Raw genomic sequence first — 26,460 nt, forward strand, 5'->3', positions numbered from 1 at the left:
GGGCTGGTGTGGGGCAGGGGGCATCTGTAACGAGGCTGGTTCTGGGGGGACCCAACTGAGACGTGCCAAGTCAGGACACATTGCTGAGAGCAGGGCAGGGCTTTTGCAAACTAAGGCAAACCAAACCCGCCAGCCAGCGAGGACTTGGGTCTCACCCCACTGGCTAACCACAAGTCAGGCCGGCAATGCCCTCAGACGCGCCCATTTCCCAGGATCCCCACCAGCGCCGCTCGCTGTGGGGACGCATGGTTATGAAAACCAATTCGCCAGTAAAAGAAAGACGGTTCTCCCGATCCAACGGACCAAGCCCCAGACCCCGGGACAAGTCAGCTCTTACCCACAAATCACGCTGTTGCCGATCCTTTAGCATCTAAAAGCTAAAGGTTTACTGATCAAAGGAAACCGAGGTTGGTGAGAGTTAGCACTGGTGAAATGGAATCAGTCCCATCCAGTAACGGCCAAGTTCTCGGGTCAGGCTTGTAGCAGGGATGGAATAAGCGGCCGGTTCAAATCAAGGCTCTGGAGAACGTCCCCAGCTGGGAGGGGTCCTTTGGTCCCAGGTTCAGAGCTTCCGTGTGTAGCAACGTCCCTCCAGAGGTGAGCAGCAGGACAGACGACCAGGTGGAGGAGCTGCAGTAGCTTTGTATAGTCTCCTGCCAGGTGGCCTCTGCTTTCTTTGTCCCAAGGACAAGCTGCCCAGCCCATGGCCTGGAAACACCTCAGAGTTCGGTCCATGGGCAGGTCCCTGCCTGCCCGGCTGAGTCCCCAGGCGTGTCTGCCTTCTCGCAATGGGACAGTTGTGTCGCTGATGGTCCTTACTGGGCCATCCAGCAGGCTGAGCAGAGCTGACCCCAACGTGTCTGGGGCGTCCCCCGGAAGCAGAGCGCAGGTTTGAGCTACAGACAGTACAGAGTCAATACTGATAACTTCAAATTCAAAACAGATACACGCACCCAGACAGCACAGTCCTAACCAGCCAACCATCACCTCGTCTTAGACACCTCATTTGACCCCCTTTATACACGTTTTGGTGCCACTACTGGACCTCGGTTGCAACAATGATCTACATGGTCCCAGTTCACGTCAGGAACATCACAGCATCGACCCCCATAGAGTGAAGCTCTGGACCCCCACCCCGTGCTGCAGCCGGAAGAGCTGGGCACTGTGGGCACAAGGGGGCGCTGAGCCCTGATCCCAGCTGGGGAGGTGCAGGGGAACGGCGCTGTGCGGGGAGGGGGAAGGGCTGTTCCAGGGGGCCCCGATGGGCTGGTGCCTTGGCACTGTTCTGCAGCCGTGTGGGTGCGGGGGGTCCGGCCTAGCAATGCGCGTTGCACCCTCCCTGGATGCGGGGGCTGCCCATTGCTGTGCAGAGCTCAGAGGGGCTCAGCGGGCAGGCGAAGGGCTGGCGTAGCCCAGGGCTGGAGCTCTCCGCTCCCTGAACCCTCCGGACCCCATGGAAGGGTGCGGGAGGGGAAAGGGAAACTGGGAGGGAGCGGGTGGGGTGGGGGTGGTGGATGGAGGGGGGTGGCCATAGTGGGATGGGGACTGGCGGGGGGGGGGGGGGGCTAGCCCAGGGGGCGGGCCATGCCGGGGAGGTGTAGGTATCTGGCACAGGGGGCTGGCCATGCTGGGATAGAGGCTGGTATGGGGGGGCTGGCCCAGGGGGTGGGCTGGGCCGGGGAGGTGTAGGTACCTGGCACAGGGGGCTGGCCGTGCTGGGATAGAGGCTGGTATGGGGGGGCTGGCCCAGGGGGTGGACCGGGCCGGGGAGGTGTAGGTACCTGGCACAGGGGGCTGGCTGTACTGGGATATGGGGGGGCTGGCCATGCTGGCATAGGGGGGCTGGCCCGGGGGGCCGGCCGTGGGGGTGGCGTAGAGGGCTGGCCGTGCCCTGACCATGCCCCGCGACTCCCCGGCAGGACTACTATGTGGTGATCCTGTGCCCCACGGAGATGGACGTGGCGGTGCGGCGGGTGCTGCAGATCCCGCTCTGGTCCCAGCGCGTCATCTTCCTGCAGGGCTCGGCCCTCAAGGACCAGGACCTCATGCGGGCCAAGTGAGTGCCAGCCAGGCGGGGCTGCCCCATGCCTCGGGGGCCCTTCCTCCCATCCCCGTCGGCCAATGACAGAGGGAATCGATGGAACTGGCCAGTGGGGTCAGAAAATCTTGCCCCCCCCCCAGCCAGCTGGCGGACCCATAGGGGGGGCCCTGCCCCACCCTGTCTGTGAAGGGAGGGGTGCCGGGGCAGGGAGCTGGCCTTGTCTGTGATGGGGAAGCAAGGGGTCCAGTCCCATCCTGTCTCCAGCCACTTTGCTCCCCACAGCTAATCTGTGGTCTAAGCTGCCCCGCTGGGGTCTGGTTTCCTGCTAATCCCCGTCTCTTCTCCCCACGCTAAAGGATGGATGACGCAGAGGCCTGCTTTATCCTCAGCAACCGCTTCGAGGGGGACCGGATCGCTGCGGTAGGTGCCACGCATAGATATCCCGCCCTGCGGGCCACCCAGCCGGACCCAGCACAGGGTTAAAGATAGTACCGGGGGAGGGGTATTTATTACAGGGTAGCACCCAGACACCCCGACCAAGATCAGGGCCCCGTCATGCTGGGCACTGCCCAGACCCCGACCGAGATCGGGGCCCCGTCGTGCCGGGCGCTGCCCAGACCCTGACCGAGATCGGGGCCCCGTCGTGCCGGGCGCTGCCCAGACCCTGACCAAGATCGGGGCCCCGTCGTGCCGGGCGCTGCCCAGACCCTGACCAAGATCGGGGCCCCGTTGTGCCGGGCGCTGCCCAGACCCTGACCGAGATCGGGGCCCTGTCGTGCCGGGCACTGCCCAGACCCCAACCGAGATCGGGGCCCTGTCGTGCCGGGCACTGCCCAGACCCCAACCGAGATCGGGGCCCCGTCGTGCCGGGCGCTGCCCAGACCCTGACCGAGATCGGGGCCCCGTCGTGCCGGGCGCTGCCCAGACCCCGGCCGAGATCGGGGCCCCGTCGTGCCGGGCGCTGCCCAGACCCCGGCCGAGATCGGGGCCCCGTCGTGCTGGATGCTGGGCCAACAGCTCTCCTGAAGTGGCTTCTGGGATACGCGCTGGCAGGGGCCGTGTTGTCCGGGTCTCCATCCTCCGCAGGGACCCCACCTGGGCAGGCTGAGACCCCCTGGTGCAGGGCAGCGGGAAGCAGCTGCCAGGCTGTCTGCATTTCCCAGCCATGGCGCCCTGCGTGGGTCGCTGTGTCCACGCCAGGCCGATTGGGTCTCTGGGGACCACGCTGCGCAGCAGGGTGCTGGGGGCTGTGGGGAGGCACTGGGGGGAGGCGTGATCCCTCCTGGCACCCGGGGGGCTGGGGGAAACGTGAGGGGGCTGGCCTGGCTGTGACACTCTGCCCCATCTTGCCCACCCCCCCAGGATCATCAGACCATCCTGAGGGCCTGGGCAGTCAAGGACTTTGCCCCCAACTGCCCCCTGTACGTGCAGATCCTCAAACCCGAGAACAAGTTCCACATCAAATTCGCAGGTGAGGTGCCCCCACACGGCCCCCGCTGTCCTGTCTCTGCCTCCACTGTGCCCCTGGCACCCTCTCCTGCCCCTGCCCCATGCTCCTGCAGTGATCGGCAACGGGGGAGAGGAGAGAGATGGGGGATGTCTATGGGGATGGAGGGTTGGCTGGATAGAGGGTTATGAATGAGGGTGGATAAGTGGGGAGATGGGGATGTATATGGGGATGGAGGGATGGATCAGGCAGGGGGTAGATGAATAGAGCAGACACAGTGGATGGGGATGGAGGGAGGGATCAGGCGGGGGGTAGATGAATAGATCAGACAGTGGACAGAGATGGAGGGAGGGATCAGGCAGGAGGTAGATGAATAGAGCAGACAGAGGAGTGGACGGGGATGGACGGAGAGCTAGAGAAGGAGGGAAGGTGGTCGGGTGGCTGGGTGGACGGAGAGCTGGCAGAGGCAGGATGATAGGCGGATGGAGGGAAGAAGGAAGGGACGGATGAAGGAAGCAAGCAGCTGGGGGAGCAGGCCCAGCTCCTCCGGGGCAGCCTCGGCCCTGGCTCCCAGCCCGTGTGCGCCTCTCTCTGCAGATCACGTGGTCTGCGAAGAAGAATTCAAGTACGCCATGTTGGCTCTGAACTGTGTGTGTCCAGCCACTTCCACCCTCATCACGCTGCTGATCCACACCTCGCGGGGACAGTGAGTAGCGGTGCCCGTCGCTGGCTGACCGCCCCCAGCTGGGGCTGCACTAGACCCAGCAGCGCTGCCTGGTCTGCACAGAGCCTGAGCCAGTTGCTTTCGGGCTGGGGGGAACCCACCCAGTGCATCCCAGTGGGGTGTTGATTCTCAGCCCCACTGCTCTGGGGGTCCTGCCAATCACACCCCAGCAACAGGTCTCTCCACCCACCCTGGGGTCAGTACTCAAACTCTTCTGGGAGGGAAGGCAGTCAAGGGGGGGTGGGACCAGGGAGCCCCACAGCACTTCCTCCTGCCCTGGAGACCTCCTGTGCCCCCCCACAGCAGCACTGAGAAAGAAGGGGGGCAGGAGCCAGTGCCAGGGTGGGGGAGGAAACAGCATTAGGTGCATTGGGGGAGGCAGGAGTCAGCAGCAGGGTGGGGGAGACCAGCCCCAGCCGCATCTGCCTGAGTGTGCAGAGAGCCTGAGCCGATTGCCAGGGTGGGGGATGGTGGGGTGGCAGGGATGGGGTCGGTTGTCATTTGCCCCTTGGTGCCTTTGGACAGAACCACCCCCATGGAGCCCTTCAAGCCGTGGCTGGGCGCCTGGCAGCCCCTGTCCAGGTGAGTCTGGGCTGGGGCCTGGGTGGGTGACGTGCTGCGGGGGGAGGGGACGCACTTGCCTCTGGGTCACGGGCCAGGAGGAGACGTTGGGGCCCCTCGTCCTGGGGCCGACCCCCGGCTGGAGCCCCCGCATCCAGAGCCAGGCGAGCAGCAGAGGGAGGGGCCCCAACCCTGCCCAGCTCTGGGACATCCCCCCCTGCGTTCTGTGAATGGCTGGAGCCCCGTGGACTTTCCCTGCCGTGACCCAGGCACCAGCGACACCGGGGGTGAGTCCACAGGCCAGGGCTCCCCTCCCTCCTGGGCGGGGGTCGGGGGAGGGCCCCCCCCGACCCCAGGGCTGTGATGCACATGGGGGGCGTCTCTCCCCCCTCAGGGACGGCCCCGCCTCCCCGGAGCAATGGCAGAGGATGTACAGCCGCTGCTCGGCCAACGAGGTCTACCACGTCCGGCTGGGGGACAGCAAGTTCCTGGGCCAATACCAGGGCAAGAGCTTCACCTACGCCTCCTTCCACGCCCACAAGAGGTGCGCGGGGCCGGGGGAGGGCGGCTCTATGTGCCGCGTGTGCACCTCCGCATGCCGGCACGCTGGCGTACCCTCGCACATGCACGCACATGTGTATGCTCGTGCCCATGCTCACACACGTGCTCGTACACTTGTGCCCACGCTTACACACATTGGCATACCCTTCCAGGTGCTTGCACGCAGGTGGGCAAGCTTACGCCCTGGTGCACATGCTTACACACATTGATTGGTGCATACCCTTGCACACGCATGCACATGCGCACACTTGTGCACATGCTCACACATGTCCTTGTACACTCATGCACACACTTACAGACATTGGCACACTCTTCTGTGTGCTTGCACACACTTACACACGTACACTCGTGCCCCACCTGCAGACACACATTTGCATGCCCTTGCACGTGCGCAGACATCCTCGCCCACACGCACCCCTGTGCACACGCATGATCCAGCTTGCGCGTGGTCTCTGTTCATGAGCACACTTACACCCAGCCAGGCCTGCACGCCTATTGCACCCCCAGGAGCTCCGAGCTGGCTTGCACACGCCTCCCTCCACCAGGCGCTGACCCCGGCTGCCCCGGCAGGTACGGGGTGTGCCTGATCGGCGTGTGCCGGGAGGACAAGAACAACATCCTGCTGAACCCGGGGCCCTGCCACATCCTGGCCTCCTCCGATACCTGCTTCTACATCAACATCTCCAAGGAGGAGAACTCGGCCTTCATCTTCCGCCAGCAGGAGCATCTGCGCCCGAGCCGGCTGCCCACCCCGGCCTACCCCGGCCTGACACGCCTGCCCGTGCACAGCGTCATCGCCAGCATGGGTGAGCCCCGCCCGTCACCCACCCCGGCCGGCCCCTCACACCTCTCCGGCCAGTCGGCACGCAGCCCGCCAGTTCCCCACCAATCCCCCGCTGGCTCGTCACCCTGCTGCAGCCAATCGGAACTCAGCACCGAGCCCCAGCTTTCTCCCCTCCTCCCCTGCTGGCCTGTCAGGTCTCAGCCAATCACCGCCCGGCATGGGACTCCCCCCAGAGTGCCCCACCAATCCCCAGCCGGCCCTTCACCCCTCCTCAGCCAGTCATTATTGAGTATGGGGCCCTGCCAAACTCCCACCAATCTCCAGCTGGCTTGTCATACTACCCCAGCCAATCACCATCCAGCACTGGGCCACACTCTCCCTTATTAATTCCCACTTGCCCTTCACACTTCCCCAGCCAATCATCACTCAGCATGGGGCCCACCAATCCCCAGCCAGCCCTTTGCACTGCCGCAGCCAATCCCCACCCAGCACAGGCCCAGCTGCCTGCTCTCCGAAGCAGCCGGGCAGGGCACCAGGTGGCTGGTGGGGCGGGGCCCAGCTGGGGGCCAGGTTCCAGTCCAGCCCAGCTGGGTGGCATCATGTGATACAAGTTTGCTGGGGCTCAGCCTGCCCCCACTCGGGGGGCGTGTCACAGAATCGGCCCCAGATGCCCCCCTGCAGGCTGGGGGAGGCACGTGGGGGCAGCCGGGACGGCTGGGCTCAGGGTCCTGCCCCCGCCCGAGAGTGCCCTGACCCGCCTGCCCCCCGGCCGTGCAGGGACGGTGGCCATGGACCTGCCGGACTCTGGCAGCAGCCCGGACAGCGTGGGCGGGACCACGCTGGGCCTGCCGGGCGACCCGGCGGGCACTGAGAAGCACCGCAGCATTGCCCCCGTCCTGGAGGTGGTGGACGCCATCCCCAGCCCCGCCTTCGACCTGCTGAGCGACCAGTCGGAGGACGAGGCCACCCACTCTGACGGCTACGCAGCCGCCTCCGGCACGTAAGGACCTGCCCGCCCGTGCCTGCCACGGGGCCCTGTGTGACGCGGCTCGAGCTGGGGGGGTCTCAGCATCCTGACTGGCCCCGTCCACGGAGAGGCCACGGGGACGGAGGGGAGTGGGGCACGTAGGGACCTGCCTCTGGGGCACGCCCGGTGCTGCCCCCGCGAATTCAGGCCTGGACCTGCAGCGCCCCTTGCAGGGTCCCGATGGGAAAAAATGTTTATAGCAGTGGGGAGGGAGGTGGCTGTCCGTGGGTCGGAAGCCACAATCCCCCAATGCCCACATGCTCCCCCCCGGTATGGGAGACCCCAGGGGGGTTTGCCAATGACAGCATGTGCGCGTGTCTCCAGGCACGTGAGCGTGTGGTGTGGGGTACACGAGGGACCCCCGAGAGTTAAGGGCTGCCCAGAGCACAGACAGACACCCATGCCCCGTGGCACTAACCCAGCTGGAAGGAGCTGTCCGGCTTGGCGGGATGCCTGTGTATCCTGCTCAGCTCCAATGCGCCCGGCTTGGCGCTTTGGGGCTATGAGGAGCGAGGCCCCCCAAAGGCCTGGCCTCCCCCTCTCCCTGCCCCCCAGCTCCTCCTTCCCCCTCTCTCTTGGTCTTCCAGCTGGGTAAAGGGTTACCCCACCAACTCCCCCTACATCGGCAGCTCCCCCGCCCTCTGCCACCTGGTCCAGGAGAAGATCCCCTTCTGCTGCCTGCGGCTGGACAAGGTACCACCAGGGCTGGGCAAGACGCCCACGGGGGCGATGCCAAGGGGCCCTGGGCTGGGCCCCCAGCACCATCCCAGGGGCCCCTGCCCTGCCCCAGTGACCCCCTGGGGCCACCCCAGGGACACATGGCTGGCCCCCCTAAGAGGCTGCAGATGAGGGGGCACAAGTGAGCAAAGGATGATACAACCCCCCCACCAATTTATAGATCCAGGAAGGAACGGGGAGGGGGTCACCCCCCCACCTCAGCCCCAGGTCTCCAGCTGGGGATCAGAGGGAAATGGGGGGATGGGTCACGCCCCCTCTGGGCTGGGGGATTGGTGGTGTTAACCCCCGCTTTGCTGGTGGGAAATGGGGGATGGGTCATGCCCCCTCTGGGCTGGGGGATCGGTGGGGTTTAACCCCCGCTTTGCTGGTGGGAAATGGGGGATGGGTCATGCCCCCTCTGGGCTGGGGGATCGGTGGGGTTTAACCCCTGCCATGCTGGCACCCCAGAAGCCAGCTGTACCCCCAGCCAAGTCAGATCCCTGGGGGGTCCCCGGCGCCGGTCTCAGCTCTGGCAGGGAATGAGGGGGGGTTGTCCCCCCGGCGAACCCCGCTTGGCCCTGCAGAGCTGCCACCACTACCCGTACGAGGACGCCCGCGCCTACCACTTCCAGAACAAGCTCATCATTGTCTCGGCTGAGAGAGCCGGCAACGGGCTGTACAACTTCATCGTGCCGCTGCGGGCCTACTACCGGCCCCGCAAGGAGCTCAACCCCATCGTGCTGCTGCTGGAGAACATGTGAGGGACCTGCCCGGGGTAAAGGGGTCGGGGAGGGGGCCACCAGGGCACAGGCATGGGCTGGGGGGAGAGGGGCAGCTGTCAGGCACAGACAGCGGGTGCTGGGCTCGCCGGCACACCATTGGGTATTGGGCAGAGGGAGTGGGACAGGGACATGTGGGGGTACAGGCCGTGGGGCGGGGGCAGAGGCTGGGGGTGTGGGGTTGGGGGGCAGAGGCTGGGGGGTGGGGGTGGAGTAATGCAGACTGGGTGGGAGCAGGGATACGCCCCTCCCCCTGTCTGCCCCTCCACTGCCGTCCCCCGTTTCCCTTGCAGGCCAGAGACCCATTTCCTGGAGGCCATTTGCTGGTTCCCCCTGGTCTATTACATGGTGGGCTCCATCGATAAGTGAGTAGGTGCTGCACGGGGCAGACCGGGGCAAGGGCTGGGGCAGACCCAGGAGGGAAGGAGGCGGAACCACTCGTCCCCTCTGGATTTCCGGCCACGCTTGCTTTGGCCCTGGGCTCTGGGGCACGGTCCCGGGCTCAGCTGGGGGGCCGGTGGCATGGGCCAGCTCGGCCCCCTCCCGCCTGCCCCCATACGGTTGGCGTCGTGATGCCCTGTGCCCTCACCCCCCTCTAATTCGGGTAGCTTTGGAGGCCCCCAGGGGTGCAAGCCAGTGGGGGCTGGGGGGGGGGTGTGGGGCAGGGCAGCGCTGCCTGGCACAACAGCTGACCCCCCGCCCCCCAGCCTGGACGACCTGCTGCACTGCGGTGTGACCTTTGCTGCCAGCATGGTGGTCGTGGACAAGGAGAGCTCCATGATCGCGGACGAGGACTACATGGCCGACGCCAAAACCATCGTCAACGTCCAGACGCTGTTCAGGTATGGGGCCGGGGGAGCCAGGATGCCTGGGGTCCCTCCCCAGCGCTGGGAGGGGAGCGGGGTCCCGTGGTTAGAGCAGGGGGTGGGGGCTGGGCTCAGGAGCCCGTCTGACCCCGTCTTTGTGCCCGGGGCAGGCTGTTCCCAGGCCTGAACATCATCACCGAGCTGACGCACCCGGCCAACATGCGCTTCATGCAGTTCGAGGCCAAGGATCGCCACGCGCTGGCCCTGTCCAAGCTGGAGAAGGTACGGCCTGGCCGGCCCCGCGCTGCCCCGCACTCCCCTGCTCCTCCCGCCTGCCCCCCGCTGCACCCCTACCCCCCTGGCCTCCTGCACCCCCTGCCCCGTGCTGCCCCCCTGTATCTCCCTGTCTCCCGCTGTGCCCTGGCCCGCTGCACCCCACTCACTAGCTCTCTGTCCCCACAGAAGGAGCGGGAGAACGGCTCCAACCTGGTGTTCGTGTTCCGTCTGCCTTTCGCTGCAGGGAAGGTGTTCAGCGTCAGCATGCTAGACACACTGCTCTACCAGGTACCCCAGGGACCCCCTGCCCTTGGGACACCCCTCCCTCCCCCAGGGACCCTCCCTCCCCACCCCCAGCAACCCCCCTCCAACTCCCAGGGACCCTCCCCGCCCCAGGGACCCTCCTTGGGGAAATCCCCTGCCCCTGGGGACCCCTCTTCCTGCCCCTGGGGACCCTCCCTGGGGTTATCTGAACAGGTGATCTGCTAGATCCCTCCAATCCTTGACCCTGGGAGCCAGCCTTACTCTGCTCTGCTATGAGAACCCCACTCCTGGGCTGTTCACGCACAGCCTCTGGCATGTCAGCTGCTCCTTGGATTGTGCAACCGAATGACACTGGCCAATATCTCCAGCCCCGGACACAACCCTAGGAACCTTGGTCCAGTTATGCTGCTGGACACTGCAAGCTTCCATGAGTTTGTCAATTTAACAAAGAAATGGAGATGTACCAGGCTTGTTCTCCCAAGGGGAGTCTCTGACACGCTTCAAACCAACCGCACTGCTTCAGGTAGAATAAACAGATTTATTAACTACAAAGATAGATTTTAAGTGATTATAAGTCAAGGCACAACAAGTCATATTTGGTCAGATGAAATAAAAGCAAAACTCATTCTAAGATGATCTTAACACTTCCAATGTTGTTACAAACTGAGATGCTTCTCACCACAGGCTGGTGGTTGCCCTTCAGCCAGGCTCTCCCCTTTGATCAGCGCTTCAGTCACTTGGTGGTGGTGTCTGTCGATGGAGGTGGGAGAGCGAGGAAGAGCCTGGCAAATGTCTCTTCCTTTTATCACGTTCTTTCTTCCCTCCTGGCTTTGCCCCCCTTCCCCACTTCAGGGTCAGGGGAGCATTACCTCATTGCAGTCCCTGACTGACCAAAGGAAGGGCGGTGACTCACTCCAGAGTCCAACAGATCCTTTGTTGCTGCCTAGACTAGTGTCCTTTCTGCCTGTGAGGCTGGGCTGGGTTTGTCCCATACATGCCCTGATGAGGTGTGAACTGCCCCTCTGCTCTTAGAGAGTTTTGCCTGGCCCTGTTTTAAGCCATGAGGGCACATTTTTCAGCCTCATAACTATATACATGAAATTACAACCTATAACAACAATTACTATAACAACTGCTCAGTGCATCATGAGCCTTCTGAAGACACCCGACATGACAACCTTTGGATTGGATACCACACAATCATTTTACAAGGATGAACATGGGGGTGCAGGGTGTTCCCACGAGGTACAGAGCATCACACATCTCCCCTCAGTTTACTGCAAGAGGGTTAGTCACTGACTAGCTCGAAGGCAGTTTGTGTTATAGTTCTCTTGGCATCCAGCTATTATGGCCATGAGGCAGCGTGCCTCAGTCTCCCCTTTCACACACAGCAAACCAGGTTTGTTATGGTTTCTCTGCTGTGATATGCTTTGAATCTGATTACATGTATTAACTGAGAACTAGCGTTCCCATAAGGTTTAACATCCGTGTCAAAATTCTTATCCCCAAAACTTAACATTAATACCAAACATTTTATCACAGATGGACGTTTACAGGTATCTTTATGATACCACGCCCTCTGTTCAGATAGTCTGGTTTGAGGTCAGTTTTTTCATTACCCATGGTGTCCTTTGACTCTCTCCCATGGAATCAGTCACTGGCTTTTCCTTCCCTCCAGTGTTCCCTCTGTGTGGGCTCTTAATTTAATCATGTTTCTGGAGTTTTGGTGCCTCAGGGTCTGGCAAGGTAGGTGTTCAGGGGGATCCTGCACATTGGCTGGCCCTTTGGGGAGTGGTCTCCCAACCCCAGGACTGTACACATGCAGAAAATCCAGCTTCCCTTTTGGGGTTACCGAGTGTTTCCTCCTCCAGCACTGAGTCCTTCCCTGCCCCCTAGACTAGAGGGCTGTGATCCGTGCTCTCTGGGCTAGGTGTGTTTACCCTTCAATCAGATTCACCTTTTCCCCACAGCTCTCCCACCAAACGACCACCTTGCAACTTCCAGGTCTCAAATCCTCTGTTCTCACAGGCATTGGAGCTGCATCCATCAGTTTCGCTATCAGGGTAGGAACTCTTATCAAGGATTTCTGGTATTACATACAGGCCTGTTGAAGGCAGTCAGATATTCAGCAATACCATCGTCCTCACTGAATGCAGGACATAAGTGTTCCCACTTGTGGATTTTTGGCGTGATGGGAGTCGTTGGGGTCGGGAGGTTCTGGTTCTGCTTCTCTAGCAGGTCCAGTTGGTGTTTTTGCTCGCTCTCTCTTTCTTCTCTCTCTCTCTTTCTCTTTCTTTTATCTCCAGTTCTTTCAGTTGCAATAATCTCTGGTGCTCCCGCTCCTTGTCTGCAATCTCAGGCTAAAAAGCTCCAACTTCGCAATCGCTTCACTGCTTTCACTCATTTTCCTGCTTTTCTGTTCCAACTTCCCTTTCCCGAAATACGCAAACAGAAAATAACAAACCTCTGACCTCCTCCTGACTGTTCTTAACCACTGCGCTTAAGACTCACTTAAAATCACAAATATCAGTGCTTAAAGTGTGAACTTCATTTGGAGTAACAAGCTGCACATACACCCTGCTTGCTCTGCCACTGTGACGTCCCCCTCTGGTGTTATCCGGACCGGTGATCTGCTCGGTCACTCCAGTTCTTGACCCTGGGAGCCAGCCTTACCCTGCTCTGCTGTGAGGACCCCCACTCCTGGGCTGTTCACACACAGCCTCTGGCATGGAAGCTGCTCCTTGGATTGTGCAACCGAATGACACTGGCCAATATCTCCAGCCCTGGACACAACCCTAGGAACCTTGGTCTTGCAGTGTCCAGTTATGCTGCTGGACGCTGCAAGCTTCTATGAGTTCATCAATTTAACAAAGAAATTGAGATGTACCAGGCTTGTTTTCCCAAGGGGAGCCTCTGACACGCTTCAAACCAACCGCACTGCTTCAGGTAGAAGAAACAAACAGGATAAACATGGGGGTGTAGGGTATTCCCACGAGGTACAGAACATCACCCCCCCCATCCACAGGGACCTCCCCTCCCCGTCCCTGCGGACCCCCCAAGGGACCTCCCCTCCCTGCCCCCAGGTACCCTCCCTGGGGACACCCACTATTCCCTGCTACTGGGAGCCCCGCCCCCCCACGTCCAGCCCTGCATCCCCTTGTCTCTTTCTCTACCAGGTAACCCCCCCAATCCTGCCCCCACCATACCTGGGACGTGCCAGCCTCCCCCCTCTGTGTGGGATGTGCCAGCCTGTCCCCATGTGGGACGTCCCAGCCCCCCTCACCCCACCATAGGACATGCCAGCCTGCAGCCCTGGCAGGGGCAGCCCAGAGCCTGCTGTGCTGGGTCCAGGGGCCAGGCTGGCCTCACCAATCTGCACTGTGAGATCTGCTCCCATCCCCTCCTTGCTAGTAAGGGGAGATGGGGAATCGGGGACAGGGGGTGACCCAGAAAGCTCCCAGTTGACCCTCCCCCCTGTCCTGCAGTCGTTTGTGAAGGATTACATGATCTCCATCACTCGCCTGCTCCTGGGGCTCGACTCCATGCCAGGCTCCGGCTTCCTGTGCGCGGTGAGTACCCGGCCGGATGCTGCCTGGCACCTGCCCCTCACCCTGGCGTCTGGGCATCTGTGTCTGCATCCCTCTGCCTGCCTCTCACTTGTCCTGTCCATCCCTCTGCTTTACACATCTGTCCGGCCGGTCATGCATCTCCTCACATGGCCCTCTGTCCGTCCATCGGTCCCCTCACACAGCCCTCCATCCATCCGTCCCCACATGCAGTCTTCTGTCTGTCCAATGGGTGCCATTTAGGAAGGGCAGCGGGGGCTCTGGCTCCCCCTGAGTTTTGCACCTGAGGTCTGCTCACAGCGCTTGCCCTAGCCCCAGAGAGACAGTTAACTTCACACAGGTAACTGCAAACAAACCAGGGAAATGCAGCCGAGATGGAGCTACTATAAGGTGGGTGCATAACTGGTTGGAAAATCGTTCCCAGAGAGTAGTTATCCATGGTTCACAGTCAGGCTGGAAGGGCAGAATGAGTGGGGTCCCGCAGGGATAGGTTCTGGGTCCGGTTCTATTCAATGTCTTCATCAATGATTTAGATGATCAATGGCATACAGAGTACGCTTATAAAGTTTGCGGACAATGCCAAGCTGGGAGGGGTTGCAAGTGCTTTGGAGGATGGAATTAAAATTCAGAATGATCTGGACAAACTGCAGAAATGGGCTTAAGTAAATAGGATGAAATGCAATAAGGACAAATGCAAAGTGCTCCACTTAGAAAGGAACAATCTTGCACACACACAAAATGGGAAATGACTGCCTAGGAAGGAGTCCTGCGGAAAGGGATCTGGGGGACATAGTGGATCACAAGCTAAACATGAGTCAACAGTGTAACGCTGTTTCAAAAAAAGCAAACATCCTTCTGGGATGTATTAGCTGGAGTGTTGTAAGCAAGACACAAGAAGTCATTCTTCTGCTCTGCTCTGCGCTGATTCGGCCTCAACTGGAGTAGTGGGTCCAGTTCTGGGTGCCACATTTCAGGAAAGATGTGGACAAATTGGAGAAAGTCCAGAGAAGAGCAACAAAAATAATCAAAGGTCTAGAAAACATGACCTGTAAGGGAAGATTGAAAACATTGGGTTTGTTTCATCTGGAGAAGAGAAGACTGAGAGGGGACATGAGAATAGTTTTCAAGTACATACAAGGTTGTTACAAGGAGGAGGGAGAAAAAATGTTCTTAACAAGGACAAGAAACAATGGGCTTAAATTGCAGCAAGGGAGGTCTAGGTTGGACATTAGGAAAAACTTCCTACCTGTCAGGGTGGTTAAACACTGGAATAAATTGCCCAGGGAGGTTGTGAAATCTCCATCATTGGGGATTTTTAAGAGCAGGTTGGACAAACACCTATCAGGTATGGTCTAGATAATACTTAGTCCTGCCTTGAGTGTGGGGGACTGGACTGGACGGCCTCTCTAGGTCCCTTCCAGTTCTGTGATTATTTCTCCCTATATAAGCTCACAATTTTGATGCCACTTTTCCAAACCCACCAAGATGACACCATATTTCTTCCTAGAAAAGAGACAACTAAGAGTGGATATGATAGAGACCTACAAAATCATGAATGGTTTGGAAAAATTGAATAAGGAAGTGTTATTTACTCCTTCACTTAAAACACAAGAACTAGGGGTCACCCAATGGAATTAATAGGCAGCAGGTTTAAATCAAACAAAAGGAAGTATTTACATAACACACAGTCAACCTGTGGAGCTCCTTGCCAGAAGATGTTGTGAAAGCCAAGACTATAACAGGGTTCAAAAAAGAACCTGATAAGTTCCTGGAGGATAGGTCCATCAATGGCTATTAGCCAGGATGGGCAGGGATGGTGTCCCTAGCCTCTGCCAGAATCTGGGAATGGGCGACAGGGGATGGATCACTGGATGATTCCCTGTTCTGTTCATTCCCTCTGGGGCACCGGGCACTGGCCACTGTCGGAAGACAGGACACTGGGCTAGATGGACCCTTGCTCTGACCCAGTCTGGCCGTTCTGATGTTCTTATATAGAACCCAGATGTATCTGCCCCCCACTTGACCCCCAGAGCTGAGATAGAACCCAGGAGTCCTGACAGAGTCTCTCTGTCTGCAGAGTTAGTAACAAAGTAAGAATAAACTTTAAATATTTAAACCTAACCAGTGTCCCTTAGGTGACTTGCCACGAGGTGTCAGAACATGTTAGTGTTAAGGCTGAATGGGTCTAATATTTATTGAATCTTTGTTCTTTTCTATAGGAATTAGATCCAGGGCTCCTGTCAGCTAATTGCTAAGTTCTCTGCCAAAACACTTTTCAGATCCCTAAGTAGCCCCCGGCCTGGCATCACGGTTAAAGTTGCCCCCCGAAATCTGAACTGGCACCCCCGGTCGGTCACCTCATGCTGCCCTCAGTCCCCACACACGGCCCCTCTCTCTGTCTCCCCCACCCTTTCCCTTCTGTTCTCGGTGTGGGGCTCGCTCCTCATCCCCCTGCAGGTGCCGGTAGGGGGGCAGCAGTCACTGCTGCATGGCGGAGGGGATGGCAGGCTCGGGGGGCAGGGGGACGCCCCTCCCCCGCAGGGTGACCCATCTCTCTCCCCCGCAGCTGAAGGTGACCGAGGACGACCTGTGGATCCGCTCCTACGGGCGCCTCTACCAGAAGCTCTGCTCCAGCACGGGCGACATCCCGATCGGCATCTACCGCAGCGAGTGCCACCTACTCTCTGCCGCCGAGGTGCGGGGATCAGGGCTTGGCCCCCATTCCCCCCCCCCGGGATCAGGGCTTGGCCCCCATTCCCCCCTGGGATCAGGGCTTGGCCCCCTCCCCTCCGCCCCGGGATCAGGGCTTGGCCCCCATTCTCCCCCTGGGAGCAGAGCTGGGCCCCCATCCCCTGGGAGCAGAGCTGGGCCCCCATCCCCCCCCTGGGATCAGGGCTTGGCCCCCATTCTCCCCCTGGGAGCAGAGCTGGGCCCCCATCCCCCCCCCTGGGATCAGGGCTTGGCCCCCATTCTCCCCCTGGGATCAGGGCTTGGCCCCCTGGGATCAGGGCTTGGCCCCCATTCTCCACCCGGGATCAGGGCTTGGCCCCCATTTCCCCCCCCCCCCCCGGGAGCAGAGCTGTGCCCCCATCCCCCGCCCCCGGGATCAGGGCTTGGCCCCCATTCTCCCCCTGGGAGCAGAGCTGGGCCCCCATCCCCTGGGATCAGGGCTTGGCCCCCATTCTTCCCCTGGGATCAGGGCTTGGCCCCCTGGGATCAGGGCTTAGCCCCCATTCTCCCCCCGGGATCAGGGCTTGGCCCCCATTCCCCCCCCCCCCGGGAGCAGAGCTGTGCCCCCATCCCCCCCCCCGGGATCAGGGCTTGGCCCCCATTCTCCCCCTGGGAGCAGAGCTGTGCCCCCATCCCCCCCCCGGGATCAGGGCTTGGCCCCCATTCTCCCCCTGGGAGCAGAGCTGGGCCCCCATCCCCTGGGATCAGGGCTTGGCCCCCCATTCTCCCCCTGGGAGCAGAGCTGGGCCCCCATCCCCCGGGATCAGGGCTCCCTCCCCCCGAGCAGGGCTGGGGCCCCCCCACTTCACGCTCACCCCCCCCCTTCAGGAGCAGGATCATCCCCCTCCAGTGTGTTCAGGGGCCACGGGATGGTCTCCAGGGCGGGGCGTGGGGGGCAGGGGGGGTCCCCACTCCTCTGTGCCCCGCCCCCACCTCCAGCACCGCGGATCCCCCGGGTGGGGGGTCCGCGGCCCCCCCGCGCTGACCCCCGTCCCCCCCAGCCGCAGGTCTCGGTCAGCGCGGAGGACGACGAGGACACGCGGGAGCCGCGCGGCGCCCGCCTCTGCCGCCGGGGGCCCCGCGACTCGACGGGCGGCGACCCGGCCGAGCAGCCGCTGCTGCGCCGCAAGAGCCTGCAGTGGGCCCGGCGGCTGAGCCGCAAGGGCGGGCGCCGCCCCAGCCAGACGGCGGCCGAGCGCATCAGCCAGCAGCGCCGTGCGCTGTCCCGCCGCTCCGAGCGCCAGGAGCTCGGCGCCCTGGTGCAGACCCGCATGAGACATCTGGGGCTCTCGGCCGCCGGCTACAGTACGGGGGGCTCGGGGGCCGCGCTGGGGGGTGCTGGGGGCTGGGCCAGGGGCCTGAGCTGGGGAGTGTCGGGGGCTGGGCCTGGGGGCCGAGCTGGGGGGGCTGGGCCCGGGGGCCGAGCTGGGGGGGCTGGGGGCTGGGCCAGGGGCCTGAGCTGGGGAGTGTCGGGGGCTGGGCCTGGGGGCCGAGCTGGGGGGGCCGGGGGCTGGGCTCGGGGACCGCGCTGGGGGGTGCCGGGGGCTGGGCCTGGGGGCCGAGCTGGGGGTGCCGGGGGCTGGGCCTGGGGGCCGAGCTGGGGGGGCCGGGGGCTGGGCTCGGGGACCGCGCTGGGGGGTGCCGGGGGCTGGGCTCGAGGACCGCGCTGGGGGGTGCCCGGGGCTGGGCTAGGGCCTAAGCTGGGGGGTCCCGGGGGCTGGGCCCGGGGGCCGAGCTGGGGGGTGCCGGGGGCTGGGCCAGGGGACCGCGCTGGGGGGGGCTGGGCCCGGGGACCGCGCTGGGCAGGGTCCCAGGTGGGCTGGGCTGGGGGGCCGAACTGGGCAGGGTCCCGGATGGGCTGGGCCCAGGGCCTGAGCTGGGGGGGTGTCGCGGGCGGGCTGGGCCCGGGGGCTGAGCTGGGAGTGGGGTCCGGGCGGGCTGAGCTGGGGGAGGTCTGGGTGGGCTGGGCCCGTGGGTCTGAGCGGCGGTTGGGGGTGATACTGGCCTGGCTGACTCCGCCCAGGGATGGGCTGGGGGGCTGGGCAGGGGTCTCACCATCTCCCCCCCACTTGCAGTGGACATGATGGACCAAGGCAACACACTATCTTACATCCTGCTCAACCCCTCGCCTGACACGCGGCTGGAAATCAACGACGTGGTGTGAGTGCCGGGGGCACGGCCAGTGGGGGGCGGGGGCTGCTCTCTGGGGGGCACCCACACCCTCTGCCCAGGCTGCAAGCGGCTGCTCCACCCTCTCCTACACCCTTCCCCTTCAATCCTCAGCCCTGGGCCAAATCCACGCTGGGCTTAGCCCTCCTCACAGCTGTCACGGAGTGTGGGGGAGTCCAGGCCCTGCACCCCTCTTCCTGGGATCCACTGAGACTCTCAGCCAGCCAGTAAAACAGAAGGTTTATTGGACAACAGGACCACAGTCCACAACAGAGCTTGTGGGTACAACCAGGACCCCTCAATCACGTCCTTCTGGGGGAGCAGGGAGCTTAGACCCCAGCCCTGGGGTTCCCTGTGTTCCTCCCCCCAGCCTCCCAAACTGCCAACTAAACTCACCCCGCAGGTTCCCTGCTGCAGCCTCTGTTCACATTCCTGGGCAGAGGTGTTACCTCCCCCTCCCCCTCCTGGCTCAGGTGACAGGCTCTCAGGTCTCCCATCCCCAGGGCACATTCCCAGGTCAACACTCCCCCCTCCCTGCTGAGTCACATCGTCACATCTCTCCCCCCTTCGAGACTGAACTGAGCGGGGTCACTGTGACCAGTGACCTGGGGAAGTTCGGGGCCCCCTCTCCGGGACAGCGCATCCGCTATCAGGTTGGCACTTCCCTTCACGTGGACCACGTCCATGTCGTAATCCTGCAGGAGCAGGCTCCATCTCAGGAGCTTGGCGTTGGCTCCTTTCATCTGGTGCAGCCAGGTCAGGGGCGAGTGGTCGGTGTACACGGTGAAGTGCCGCCCGAAGAGATAGGGCTCTAGTTTCTTGAGGGCCCACACCATGGCCAGGCACTCCTTCTCGATGGCCGCGTAGTGTTGCTCCCGGGGTAGCAACTTCTTGCTCAGGTACACGATGGGGTGTCTCTCCCCCTTTTCATCCTCCTGCATTAACACCGCCCCCAGTCCCGTGTCGGAGGCGTCGGTGAACACCACAAAGGGCTTGTCAAAGTCTGGGTTTGCCAGAACTGGGCCACTGACCAGAGCCTCCTTCAGCGCCCGGAAAGCCACCTGGCACTGCTCGGTCCAGACCACCTTGTCTGGCTTCCCCTTCTTGCATAGCTCAGTGATGGGGGTGGCTATGGCGCTAAAGTGGGGCACAAATCTTCGGTAGTATCCTGCCATCCCAATAAAGGCTTGGACCTGCTTTTTGGTGTGGGGAGCGGGCCAGTCTCTGATCACCTCCACCTTGGCTGGTTCCGGCTTTAGGCGGCCGCTCCCCACCCGATGGCCCAGGTAAGACACTTCCGCCATCCCCACCTTGCACTTCTCCGCTTTTACAGTCAGCCCAGCCCCCTGGAGTCGGTCCAGCACTTGTCTAACCTGGGACACGTGGTCCTCCCAGGTCTGGCTAAAGACACAGATGTCATCAATATACGCCACGGCAAAACTCTCCATCCCCCTCAGGAGCTGGTCCACCAGGCGCTGGAAGGTGGCCGGCGCTCCCTTGAGGCCGAAAGGCAGGGTCAGGAACTCATAGAGCCCCAGAGGGGTGATAAAGGCCGATTTCAGCCGGGCATCTGCATCCAGCGGCACTTGCCAGTCGCCCTTTGTAAGGTCCATGGTGGTGAGGTACCGAGCTCCTCCCAGCTTGTCTAGGAGCTCGTCCGGCCTGGGCATGGGGTAGGCATCCGATACAGTGATGGCATTGAGCTTCCGATAGTCCACGCAGAACCGGACCGACCCGTCCTTTTTGGGGACCAGCACCACCGGCGAGGCCCAAGGGCTGGCAGATGGCTGGATCACCCCCAAAGCCAGCATGTCCCGGACCTCTCTTTCCAGGTCCTGAGCAGTTTTCCCTGTGACTCGGAAGGGGGAGCATCTTATCGGCGGGTGCGACCCTGTCTGCACCCGGTGGACAGTCAGATTAGTGCGTCCAGGCTGGTTGGAAAACAGCTGTCGGTACGGATGCAGCACCTCCCTGACCTCAGCTTGCTGGGCAGGGGTTAGCTGATCCGAGAGGGGAATTGTTTCCAGGGGGGAACCAGCTCTGGTCCCAGGGAATAGATCTACTAAAGGGTCATCTCCCTGCTCTTCCCACTGTCCACACACGGCAAACACCACCTTCCCCCTGGCATAATATGGCTTCATCATATTCACATGGTACACCCGGCGGTGGTGCGCCCGGTTCGACAGCTCCACCACATAGTTTACCTCATTGAGCTGCTTGACGACCTTGAAAGGGCCCTCCCAGGCGGCCTGTAGTTTGTTCTTTCTCACTGGGATGAGAACCATCACCGGATCCCCGGTGGCGTAGGCACGGGCCCTTGCCGTGCGGTCATACCAGACCTTCTGCTTCTTCTGGGCTCTGGCCAGATTCTCCCTGGCCAGGCCCATGAGTTCAGCAAGTCTCTCTCGGAAGATCAGGACATACTCCACCACTGACTCTCCATCGGGAGTGGCCTTCCCCTCCCACTCGTCTCTCATCAGGTCCAGGGGGCCCCTCACCCTCCTTCCATATAACAGTTCGAAAGGCGAAAATCCGGTAGACTCCTGTGGCACCTCCCTGTACGCGAACAGCAGGTGAGGTAAGTACTTGTCCCAATCCTGTGGGTGCTGGTTCATAAAGGTTTTCAGCATCATCTTTAGCGTCCCGTTAAACCTCTCCACCAGCCCGTTGGACTGGGGGTGATAAGCTGAGGCCCAGTCGTGCCGGACCCCACATTTCTCCCACAAGCACCGGAGCAGGGCCGACATGAAGTTGGAGCCTTGGTCTGTCAAGACTTCCTTGGGGAACCCCACTCGGCTGAAAATGGTCAGGAGCGCATCGGCCACGGTGTCTGCTTCAATGGAAGCTAAGGGTACTGCCTCGGGGTAGCGGGTGGCAAAATCTACCACGACCAGAATGTATTTCTTCCCCGACCGGGTCGTCCTGCTGAGAGGCCCCACGATGTCCATGGCCACCTTCTGGAAAGGCTCCTCTATGATGGGCAAAGGTCTCAAAGCCGCTTTCCCCTTGTCCCGGGCCTTCCCCACCCTCTGACAGGGGTCACAGGATCGGCAATACTGCCGGACCGTGGTAAAGACCCCGGGCCAGTAAAAGTTCTGTAGCAACCTCTGCCGGGTGCGCCGGATTCCCTGGTGCCCTGCGAGGGGGATGTCATGGGCCAGGGACAGGAGCCTGCGGCGATACTTCTGGGGGACCACCAGCTGCCTCCTGATCCCACAGGACTCCACTTCCCTTGTGGGAGCCCAGTCTCGGTATAGGAACCCCTTCTCCCACAGGAACCTCTCCTGGCAGCCTCTCCTCATGGTCCGTACCACCCTGAGGTCGGCCAGGTCCCTGAGCTTCCGCAAGGAGGGATCTTTCCTCAACTCGGCCTGGAACTCAGCAGCTGGGGAAGGGATGGGGACCGGTTCCCCCTCAGTGGCCAGGTCTGAGGCCTCAGCCTCTCTGAGCCGTGCCCCTCGGCCCTCCCTTCCCACCAGGGTAGGGTCCTGCGCCTCCGGTGCGGTACCCTCCCCGAGGTCAGGGAGCAGTGGCCCTCGCCGGCTCTGGCTACGGGTCACAACCAGGGCGGTCTGGGGCTTGCTTGGCCAGTCCTCTAGGTCTCCCCCCATCAAAACTTCAGTGGGCAAATGGTGGTGTACCCCCACATCCTTGTGGCCCTCCTTGGCCCCCCATTTCAGGTGTACCCTTGCCACGGGCACCTTAAATGGGGTCCCACCCACCCCTGTCAGGGTCAGGTAGGTGTTGGGCACCACCCGATCTGGGGCCACCACCTCGGGCCGGGCCAGCGTCACCTCCGCACCCGTATCCCAGTGTCCATTGACCTTCCTCCCATCCACCCCCAGGGGAACAAGGCACTCTCTCCGGAGGGACAGCCCCGCGCCCACCCTGTAAACTGAGCGCCCTGAGTCCAGAGCCTCCAGCCCTCTGGTGGAGCTGGCCTGGGGTACTCTTCCCTCCGGGGCAGGTGGTAAACTGGCAGCCCCCCTTGCCTGAGTCGTCTGCCCCTCGTCCAGCTGGGTCCCTACCCAGTTAACCCTGGGTAGGTTGGGTCTGCTCAGTTTGTCCCTGAGCCCAGGGCACTGGGACCGTACGTGGCCTCTCTGGCCACAGTGATAGCAGCTCAGGTCACGTTGGTCCCCTCGAGCGGGTCGGAGGGGCCCGACGCCAGGCGTTCCCCTTGGGAGGGGGTTCTCCCTATTTCCCCGCTGGGAGGCCCCCTGGTGACTCTCTCTCTGCATCGGGGGGGGCCTGTTCTTTTGGGACTCCTCCCGGCTACCCCCTGACCGACTGTTCACAAACTCGTCGGCCAGCTGCCCTGCGTGCTGGGGGTTCTCGAGCTTTTTGTCCACCAACCACAGCCTCAGGTCGGAAGGGCACTGTTCATACAGCTGCTCCAGTACAATTAGGTCAAGCAGGTCCTCTTTAGCTCGGGCCCCCGCTGTCCACTTGCGGGCATACCCCTGCATCCGGTTGGCCAGTTGTAGGTAGGTGACCTCAGGCGTTTTACGCTGACTCCGGAACCTTCTCCGGTACATCTCGGGGGTCAGCCCAAACTCACGGAGCAGGGCCTGTTTGAACAGTTCATAGTCCCCTGCCTCCGGCCCTGTCATCCGGCTGTACACCTCCACGGCTTTGGGGTCCAGTAAGGGGGTGAGAAACTGGAGCCTGTCTGCAGGGTCAACCCTGTGCAGCTCACAGGCATTCTCAAAGGCCGTCAGGAAGCTATCTATGTCCTCCCCCTCCTTACGCTGGGCCAGGAAGCACTTATCAAAGTTCCTTGCAGTCTTGGGTCCCCCCTCACTCACCACAGCCGGGGCCCCACTGCTCTTCAGCCTGGCCAGCTCCAGTTCGTGCTGTCTTTGTTTCTCCTTCTCCTGGCGCTCCCTCTCCTTCTCCTGACGCTCCCTCTCCTTCTCCTGACGCTCCCTCTCCTTCTCCTGACGCTCATGTTGACGTTGTTTCTCCTTCTCCTCCTGCTCATGTTGACGTTGTTTTTCATGATCCTCCAGCTCCTTCATTTTCATCTCCCTCTCCCATTCCAGCCGCCTCCGCTCCAGGGATGGGGAGCTCCGCCGGGAGGATCCCCTGCTGGGTGCTGGGGTCAGGGTGCCCTCGGTATTCGCTGGGCTTCGCCCAACCCCTCCCCCAGACATAGGTAGGAAGGGTCTCGGGATGTCCTCGGCAGCAGTCTGACCCCTCCCAGCCCGGTCAGGCCCCGGGGCCCACGCTGCGTCTGCCGGGCGGCTCCCCTCAGGGATAGGGATCGGGTCATCCAAGCGATCCCTCTCCTCCAACTGGGCAATCAGTTGTTCCTTGGTGGACCTCCCGATGCGCAGCCCCCTCTGCCTGCACAGCTCCACCAGGTCACTCTTAAGGCGTTTAGCGTACATCTCCCTGCTGGCCACTCGCAGGCCGGGCAGCTTCCCACGGTTTCCAGGAAAAGCCCTTAGTGTGCCAGTCCTTCTTGAGGTCACCACCTCTTTGCCAGGGTCGAGCTGCAGACTCCTCCGCCCCTGGGACTGCTCGCTGCAATCCCCCGGGGGACCCTGTTACTGCAAAAGTCTTTCTCTCTGGTCACACATTCCCAGGGGTTAACCGCCCCCCGAAACCGTCTCTGAATCTTCAGCACGCCTGGTCCCCGTCAATTCCCCTTCGTTTTACTGTTCCCCAGTCACTTACTGCAGGAAGCGGCCGTTCACGGGGTGCAGTAGATCCCACCGCTGCCACCAGTTGTCACGGAGTGTGGGGGAGTCCAGGCCCTGCACCCCTCTTCCTGGGATCCACTGAGACTCTCAGCCAGCCAGTAAAACAGAAGGTTTATTGGACAACAGGACCACAGTCCACAACAGAGCTTGTGGGTACAACCAGGACCCCTCAATCACGTCCTTCTGGGGGAGCAGGGAGCTTAGACCCCAGCCCTGGGGTTCCCTGTGTTCCTCCCCCCAGCCTCCAAACTGCCAACTAACTCCACCCAGCAGGTTCCCTGCTGCAGCCTCTGTTCACATTCCTGGGCAGAGGTGTCACCTCCCCCTCCCCCTCCTGGCTCAGGTGACAGGCTCTCAGGTCTCCCATCCCCAGGGCACATTCCCAGGTCAACACTCCCCCCTCCCTGCTGAGTCACATCGTCACAACAGCCCCCAGTCCCATCCGGATCCCCCCAGCCGTCCCCTGGTGAGGGAGCACCCCCACCCATGGGCCCAGGGGGGCTGGGCTCAGCAGCCCCCCCAGAGAGGGGAGGTGCTGGGGTATAGCTGGCCTGCTTATTTCGGGGGGACGGGAACGAAGGCTGGCGGGGGGACTGCCTGGCCCCTCCGACATCTCCTTTGTCTCCCCACAGGTATCTCATCCGGCCCGACCCCCTGACCCTGGTCTCTGCCAGCAGCCCCAGCCGGAAAGCCAGTGTCAGCCACTCCGAGGACCTGAAGGACAGCACCCATCTGTGACCCCAGCCAGGAGACACGTGCCAACACTGTGACCCCCTGCTCGGCAATGGACTCTGCCAGCCCCCGAGCCAAGATCTGCTCCCAGGGCACCGGGCACCTGCCACCACCGGGCCCGATCCTGGCCCCAGTCTATATGGCTCCCGGAGCCATGGGGGCGCTGCCCTGAGAAAACTTGGCACCGGGGGGCCGTGCCCGTTCCAGGTCCAGTGCTTTCCCATTGGCTCTGGAAAGAGCAGCCCTGTCCCTCCCAGCACAGGCAGCCCTGACCCATCGGGCACTGTGAGAATTGTGCCCCCTCCTGGGAACCCCAAGGGACAGACAGACAGGCCTGCCCTGCTATGCCTGTGCCCGCTGCCCCATGCTTCCTGCAGCTCTGACCGGCTGAGACGGGTCCCGCGCCACCTGCATTCCAGCCCCAGAGACAGGAATCCGGCCCCCAGGCTGGGGGCGCCCTCTGGGCTGCCAAGGCCCTTACGGCATTTCTCCTTGGCATCAGCCCACGCCCAGTCTCTCTTCCAGCTTGGATTTGGTTGTGCGCCCCTCTGCTCCCCGCAGGCAGCTCCCCGTTCCCACGCTGGGACCGGGTTGGGGACAGGGACCGGAGCTGTCCGTGCGGGCACCCCTCCCGTTAAAGGATCAAGGCCGGGCATGCTGGGAAATGCACTGGCAACCCCCTCCCTCCCCGCGCGCCACTGGTTGAATGTAGCTCCCCCCCTCCCCGGCCTGGGACATGGGCCAAGGGACTTCTTAATGCCAGAGATTCCTCCGACTCTGGTCTCACTGTGAACATGGGCTCTTAGATGTACAGATACAATAAACCTCTCTAGCTGCCTTGGAGACGCTCCATCAGTGTGTGTGTGGTGAGGGGGGAGCCCTGCCTCCCCCCACGTGTTCATGAATCTCGCCATATTTCCTGGGTTCCCCCACAAATCTCCAGCTCCCGGAGTCCTGTGATCACAGGAGACATTCGGCTTTTGTTTAGCCAACAGTGAGCGAATCTGTGCAGCCGTCCCTGGAAGCCGCAGCTCTTGGGCAGCTGAGGTGCTGGGCTGGGGTTCTTTAAGCCCTTGTGATTTTTCGCTCCGTCGGCTGCCGGCCAGCCTGGGGCGTTGGAAATCCGTGATTACTTGAACAGGAGCGCATGGGTCTAAGTACCTCTCCCAACCTGTGTCCCTTCGCAGGGTTTTAACCCTTCGGCTCACGGGCAAAAGGGAGGGAGCGGGGCTCGATTTGCCGCCTGGTTCTTTCAGCTTATGGCGCTGGTGTGTTGCGGGTGCAGCTTGGTTTGGGCTCCCCCCTGGGCCAGCCCCCAACCACCACCACCCCCCGCTGCCCTCAGCATCACAGGGCACCGGTTCCTGGGGCACCTCAGGCCAGGCAGCTCTCTTCCGGGGCCCATTTACCCCTCCCCGTGCCCCTGGGGTGCGGGTGCTGGAGGGATGGCAGGGGAGAGGGTGAGCTCGGACGGACATGGGTTCTAGGCCCAGCAGGAGAGTCAGTCCAGAGGCTGCTGCAGGCATGGCTCGGGGGAGCAAGGGAGATTCACCCAATCCCAGTTTGGG

At 62.1% G+C, this 26,460-nt stretch overlaps 1 protein-coding gene across 14 annotated transcripts in view; it reads left to right on the forward strand.

Annotated features, from left to right (window-relative positions):
• Positions 1-25,735, forward strand: part of LOC125627376 (potassium channel subfamily T member 2) — a 42,854-nt gene extending 17,119 nt beyond the window's left edge. For 3 of the 14 annotated variants that reach the window (XM_075121752.1, XM_075121749.1, XM_075121750.1), the window contains exons 12-30: positions 1,920-2,056; positions 2,398-2,461; positions 3,404-3,512; positions 4,086-4,194; positions 4,738-4,794; positions 5,168-5,317; positions 5,842-6,140; positions 6,896-7,118; positions 7,733-7,838; positions 8,447-8,619; positions 8,935-9,006; positions 9,349-9,483; positions 9,618-9,729; positions 9,910-10,011; positions 13,473-13,556; positions 16,120-16,248; positions 17,285-17,588; positions 18,359-18,443; positions 24,793-25,735. In XM_075121752.1, the coding sequence (XP_074977853.1) occupies positions 1,920-2,056; positions 2,398-2,461; positions 3,404-3,512; positions 4,086-4,194; positions 4,738-4,794; positions 5,168-5,317; positions 5,842-6,140; positions 6,896-7,118; positions 7,733-7,838; positions 8,447-8,619; positions 8,935-9,006; positions 9,349-9,483; positions 9,618-9,729; positions 9,910-10,011; positions 13,473-13,556; positions 16,120-16,248; positions 17,285-17,588; positions 18,359-18,443; positions 24,793-24,898 (2,556 nt within the window). In that variant the 3' untranslated portion in view covers positions 24,899-25,735. Of the gene's footprint in view, positions 1-1,919; positions 2,057-2,397; positions 2,462-3,403; positions 3,513-4,085; positions 4,195-4,737; positions 4,795-5,167; positions 5,318-5,841; positions 6,141-6,895; positions 7,119-7,732; positions 7,839-8,446; positions 8,620-8,934; positions 9,007-9,348; positions 9,484-9,617; positions 9,730-9,909; positions 10,012-11,957; positions 12,934-13,472; positions 13,557-16,119; positions 16,249-17,284; positions 17,589-18,358; positions 18,444-24,792 lie in introns of those variants that run through there. The other 11 variants (XM_048831410.2, XM_048831412.2, XM_075121751.1 and 8 more) reach the window with 10 other exon arrangements.
• The last annotated feature ends 725 nt before the right edge of the window (positions 25,736-26,460 follow it).

The sequence above is a fragment of the Caretta caretta genome, chromosome 20, assembly GCF_965140235.1.
Source record: "Caretta caretta isolate rCarCar2 chromosome 20, rCarCar1.hap1, whole genome shotgun sequence".
NCBI classification, from domain to species: Eukaryota; Metazoa; Chordata; order Testudines; family Cheloniidae; genus Caretta; species Caretta caretta.